This window comes from Trachurus trachurus (assembly GCF_905171665.1).
Source record: "Trachurus trachurus genome assembly, chromosome: 4".
Lineage (NCBI taxonomy): Eukaryota > Metazoa > Chordata > Actinopteri > Carangiformes > Carangidae > Trachurus > Trachurus trachurus.
This window is the reverse complement of record NC_139898.1, coordinates 30,317,138-30,323,515: the sequence shown is the minus strand read 5'-3', so window position 1 is coordinate 30,323,515 and position 6,378 is coordinate 30,317,138. Positions and strand designations below refer to the sequence as shown.

The following is a 6,378-nucleotide window of genomic DNA, read 5'->3' as shown; positions in this document are numbered from 1 at the left end:
GAGAGTCTCGGGGTACCACAAAGCTTCAACAGGGCCAAGGTTAGTCTGACAACTGCAGTATTCTGAATTTGACTACAATAACAATTCTGGCCAGTCTTACATACACCTCCTTTAAGTCAATTCATTTTAAAGGTTTTTTGCTCATCCAAAAACTTTTTTTTGCTCCAAGCCCTCAAATGCCCAGTGATGTCTGTGGACAGTAATATGCAGGTGTTTGGTGACCCAGTGGAAGCTTCCTATGGCAACATACTTCGATTTCGCTGCAAGTCCAGCTGTCAAATCCTGTCTGGGGCACAATATGTCAATTGTAATGAGAATGGAGAATTAAGTCACCCAGCTCCAAAATGCACAAGTACAACAGGCTGGAAGGAAGAAGAATCAGGAAAAGGGATGACAGAAACACCAACGCACTCACAGATCTACCACTAACCACCTGCTGAGCAGCTTACGTAGTCCAAATCTGTCTCCTCCATGTGCACGTACACAATAAAATCATAAATGAAAACCAGCTGTTGCCCGTTTGTTCCCCCTGTTTTACAATGCCTTAATGATAGACAAATTGTAGCTTAAAAAGAATCCAGTTGATGATTTTGTGAATTCATATACTTCTCATGTTACCTTTTGTGTGCTGCTCTGGCACCTTTATGGATCGTTTCTGCCCTCTAGTGGAGAAATATGGGTTGCAGACAAACCCATAAAGCCATTATAAGAAAAGAATGATTGATCTCTGTCATTAAACTCTGACATTGTGAAACTTTTGCCAGTTGATCTAACTTTTCTACACAAAATTTGTATTGTTTATCATAGATATTGGTCCCCCTCCGTAGCCACATCATACATATGATAACCCTAATCCATATACTGTACTGTAGGTGGATATTTTTAGCCAGTGCACCATCACTATGAGCCTACAGTAAGTGCATCCATCTGACATGGTGAGCCCTATGGGAATGGAAGAGAGTGTGTGGCCCAGAGGGATTTAAATCTGCCACTGTTTTCAGAGTTGGCCCTGAGCTGTGCTCTGCACAGGACTGACCCACAAAACACAACATCAATTGATTTACATATCCTGAAGGTGTATTATGAAGATGAAACCATGTTATCCTTAAAGATTCCTTTCTATTACATTTAAATATTCCATCTCATTTTACCATCGAATGTATTTCTGTATAAATTCTTGTATCAAAGGTATTTTACAAAAACATTTTATAATAATTATAATAATGATAATAATGTTTAACATTTCTCTTAATGTTTTTATGCTACATGTATAGCGATACTTTTGAATAAAATTAGTTTTTTTTTCTTTTTCCTTTTTTTAATGCAACTTCTCCTGATCTGATTATGGTATTTCACCCCCAGATATGTTGAAATGCATATTATGGCAGTGACAAATAACTAAACCTTAATCTTACCCTTAAATTAAATATAGTTTACTGTACTTAGCTACTTATTTTATAGATAGATAGATTTAAAGTGTCAAAACCAGTGATTCTCAAACTCTTTCACACTGATGAGCCCTAAACTGGTACAGGTTAGATCACCCAGATTTAATAAGATTTTTTTCTGTGGGTCTCCTATCTCAAATGGCTTTTAAATATATATACTGTATATAATCATATAAAATTACAGTCTACCATATGTAACCCAAGACCCAAATTGTCTGTTATTGTGATTGTGTGAAAAGTTAAAAATGAATAATCGTTTTTGCTGGGGATGCTGAGGAACACCCTCACGGACCCCTGGGGTCCCAAGGCCCTTCGACTGTCAGTATCATTACATGTTTCTAGAGTTGTCTTCATATTACTTAACTTGTCAAATTAAACCGTCCAGAAGATCACAGACGTATTTTTATGTTATTCTCACACATCTATCTATCTATCTATCTATCTATCTATCTATCTATCTATCTATCTATCTATCTATCTATCTATCTATCTATCTATCTATCTATCTATCTATCTAACAAATACATGCATGCCCCATGCAAAACAATAACTGCATTCAGTTGAACACCCAGCAGATGGCCTGCTTCTAGTAGAGAACACATATCCTAGTTCGTGTTTGCTGCATTCTGCTTGTCTGTGATTGCATATACTGTAGAGTTTGAATATTCAGTGCCATCTGTTTTTAACCTCGACTCTGTGTATCCAGCTGTCTGTCTCTCTGCCCCAGTGACTTGTTTTATAAACCAGATACAAGAAACATTTGCTTAATCAAAAATCAAACCATTGATGCATCATTGTGGCTGCCTATTTTTATATAACGTGGTAAAAAACAAACAAACAAAAAAACAGTAGTTTTGTGGAACTGCAAAATTGTTTTTACTTGATTCATTTAGTAACAAGAAAAAAATCTATTACTTAGTAATTGAAAATGGTCTCTATTTACAACAACCTCTTATTTCCAGAACCTCAGGAATTCATTGCTGAGCAATTCCCAGCCAGGCAGTTGTGTCCTTCTGTGTAAGTGTTGTATTTTGCCCTTTCAGTGTTGTTTTTGGAACCAAGGTTTCATTGACTGATGTTTGTTCAGGGAGAAAGACTGACAAACATGTCAAAAGATACAGTTCCATTAGTACTCAATAAGAAGCAAAGACATGAACAGCCATTCAGTAGCTAACAACAGAGAATATTTTAAAGAACAAATCCATGACCTACCCCTGATTAATAATTATTCGTATTAGCTAGGAGGTCAATGAAACATCTAAAGCTGTAACATAAGTTTAATGGGACAAATGATGTAGCCAACTTATTTATTTGTAGATAGACTTTAATTGTCGTTATACAGAAACAAAACAATGAAAAGCAGTTTAGCAACTACTCATGGCAAGAAAAACAAAAGATCACATGTCCACACATGTTTCAATGTTGGTTGTATTGATGCAGTTTAAAATATTTAATATTAGACAAAAAAGACCAATGATTAACACAGAACCAAGAACATCTTTGTAATCCCTACAATTGAAGGGGGATTATAAAATGTCAATATGAATGCTTATTAAAAACTATATTTTTTCAAAAATAATACATCCATAGGGCGTTTAGGGGTGCAGAATACAAGTATTGCTTTTTCATAAAAAATTATATTTAGTCTGAATTAACTAATTTAAGACATTTTCACAGGTTCGACAATGACTTCCTTGGGGGTCACTTCTCTGCTGTTTTGCTAAGCCTCCTCCCGGTCGTGTGACTTTTTTTAGGCTAGGCTTTGTTGCCACTCCTCTTCCATCCCTCTCTCTCTGAACAATTAGATGTAAGCTGCAAACACATCTCTGTATCTAAAATCCCACCTACTGATTGCATGTTATAATTGTTGGGTTTTTTGTGTGTTTGTTTCACAAATTGGTGAAACATGTTCTAAGGAAGAAGTTAGTGCTTATGTTTTCAATGGCACAAACACTTGGATTCTTTTCAAAACAAATACTATGACTAAAATAAAGCCATATTGGGAAATGAGGGAAAACCTTGCATTGCTTAACAGCTACAGGTCGAGGGTTGGACTCTGCATTGACCTTTTTTAAACAGTGTTTCTAGGTGTGACTTAAAGTGTGACATTTATTAAGGAAATGTTAGTTTCAAATTGTTTTAAAGAATGTTCACACCATTTATCTTCAACTAATAAAGTGCTCTGTTTATTTTTTGAGCAGAGTCTGAGCTGACTCAATGAAATCCAGTGGATCTTGTTTGCTCAATTGATTGACGCAAATGATTGCCAGGAAAGAAAACATTACATTTACAGGAATACTCTTTTTTTTGTCTCCCAATGATAAACAAAGCCTAACAACACACGGATATTATAATTTGCATTTCTTTCTAAAATTAACCTTTTGAATTAAAAGTATAGACTACCATCTATCTCACTGAGGTCCTTTCCTTCCTTGTTTTCATGATTAACAGGGATCAAGCGAATCATATAAGGTTTTATGTGTGGTCGCTTCCTCTTTGTCTGTTCCCGGTCAGTCTAAGGTTATATTTGGAGACTGAAAGAGACTTGCGTAAACCATTGAGCAATCTCCTGTTGCCTGTCAGTCCACAGCTCCACCTGTGTATAACAGTGTTTAAGTCTCCAGTTTATTCTTCTGTTTTGCAGTTCAGGGCAATGAAGACACAATGGACATAATAACCCGAGGTTGTGTCCTATTTCTGTGGCTGCATACACTCCCCTTTGTGAAAAGTGACGGTAAGACCAAGTATTTCAAGTTATTTGTATAATATAATCAATTGAATATTTGAATATAACAGCAAGTTCCTATTTATTTTGTGTGCTATCTCACAGTTTGTACACGTGAGGCCTTTTTGGAGGATCAGGAGCTGAATGATGGCAATTTTAACACAGTTGGCCTGAAGCGCGACTACCCTGCTGGAGATGAAGTGAGAGTGGGCTGTAGAGCTGGTTACTCTGGCTTCTTCAAAATACAATGTCTGGCAGGTGGTCGATGGTATCCCGTAGGCAATAAATGCAAAGGTAAGTTATCAATTTTAGCACTTGGAAAAAGAAAATAGTTTCAGTATTCTGCAAAACAATGTATTATCATCATTATGGGAAGAAGCATTTGTTCCAATACTGCAGTTTAGGTCAATGTTACTATAATATAATATATATTACAGTATGGAAAATTAAGTTCAATGATTTTGTACTATTTTGGGTTATGCGCTGTGTACAATTCTTTATTTTGTTGTGATCAGAAATTTAAGTGTACTGATTAATTTCAAAATGTCTGTGATCTGATCCTTTTGTATTAATGCGTATATATATATATATATATATATATTTATTTATTTATTTTAAAAAAGGGGTAGGGGTATATAAGCTTTGGCTTCAACCTACACCCTTTCGGTTATATGAGCTTGATATATACCGAAATAAATAAAAATTCATTCATTCAAAAAATTCATTCATATTCTCTAATGTTTTCTCTCATTTATATGTCTTAAGCTAAATCATGTGGTCACCCTGGCGATGCACCGAATGCAGATTTCGCTCTGGACCGCGGTGAAGATTATGTCTTTGGGTCACGGGTTATATACACCTGTCACGAAGGGTATGGAAATATATATAAACATAGATCAATGCAGTTTATTTTTTCTTATACAGTGATGTCCCAAATTTTTACAACACTCAACATATTTAACAGGTTTCAGTTGTTTTTGTTGTGTTGGCCATTAATCATCATTATGCTCTATAAACCATAGAATAGAGCCATCATGAGAAGATTTAGGTAATTTACCTTACAAAATACAAGCTAGGCCTATTTTAGCCTACTGTCACTGTGAAACAATCTTGTTCCTTCACAGAACAAGCCAAATTATTTACAAAGTCTGGACCTGAACCCCATCGAGCAATTTTGGGGCGAGTTGGAAAATTAAAATAAACAGGACAGATCTATTATACATTCAAAGACAAACCTTTGGCTTGAGTAGCAGAACACATGGGATAACTTTAGTGTTGAAATTCGGGAAATATATTGACACTATGCCAGAGAAATGTGCTGCTGTAATTGCCGCAATGATGACTCATTTGATTATGCTCAGAGCAACCATCTGCATTTGCTTCATGTTTTGGAAGCAAAAAAGTTCAGGTATTTTCAGATCTGTCAGCTGTTCTAATAATTTTGGCCACCATTGTTTATTTCTGTGCTTTTTCACCTTACACCACATCCCTGTAGTTTACTGAACATAACAATATGTGCAGTTTCATTCATTCATCCATTTGGCTTCTCTTCATAAGACATTTCTATTATTCATTTTCTACATTGTCCTTGCTTCAGTTATCGCATGGTCAGTCGCAGAAATACTCGCAATTGCGTGGAAAGAGGTTGGGATGGTGTCATTCCTGTCTGTGAAGGTACGAACTGAAATGAAGGATCTTGTTCACACACAGTGGAAACTGTCCAAATATGTCTATTTCTTTGTGTCACCCCTTTGGAGAAATGTAAAAATGGTACTGCTCACCTGTACTTCAGTCATTTCGATTTTAAGTTTTTTGCTCATCCAATTTTTTTCAATCTTGTTTTTACTTCCAGCCCTCACATGCCCAGCGTTGTCTGTGGAAAATAATGTACAGGTGCTTGGTGACCCTGAGGAAGCCTCCTATGGCAGCGTGCTTCGATTTCGCTGCAAGTCCAGGAGTCAAATCCTGTCTGGGGAACAAGACATTTTTTGTCAGGGGGATGGACAATGGAGTCGCCAAGCTCCAATATGCACAGGTACAGTAGGCTGAATGGAAGCCACCATAAATCTACCACTATTGGCCACTTCATATCACTGTAGCAACCAAAAGTAATTAGTCTATCTAGTTAAAGTTTGAATTCGCATTACATCTTACTGAGCGTGGACTCAAATAATAATCAGGGGTTATGTGAAAGTCTCCCTTTGT

At 36.3% G+C, this 6,378-nt stretch overlaps 1 protein-coding gene across 5 annotated transcripts in view; it reads left to right on the top strand.

The window, feature by feature from the left end:
- Window positions 1-3,936: 3,936 nt before the first annotated feature.
- LOC310984919 (complement factor H-like) overlaps window positions 3,937-6,378 on the top strand; it is an 89,634-nt gene continuing 87,192 nt past the window's right edge. For all 5 annotated transcript variants that reach the window (XR_014595332.1, XR_014595333.1, XR_014595334.1 and 2 more), the window contains exons 1-5: window positions 3,937-4,182; window positions 4,279-4,467; window positions 4,939-5,044; window positions 5,771-5,847; window positions 6,026-6,208. Coding sequence is in view for 2 of the 5 variants with exons in the window: in XM_083970297.1 (XP_083826423.1) it covers window positions 4,113-4,182; window positions 4,279-4,467; window positions 4,939-5,044; window positions 5,771-5,847; window positions 6,026-6,208 (625 nt within the window). In the remaining 3 variants the exon portion in view is untranslated. The remainder of the gene's footprint in view (window positions 4,183-4,278; window positions 4,468-4,938; window positions 5,045-5,770; window positions 5,848-6,025; window positions 6,209-6,378) is intronic.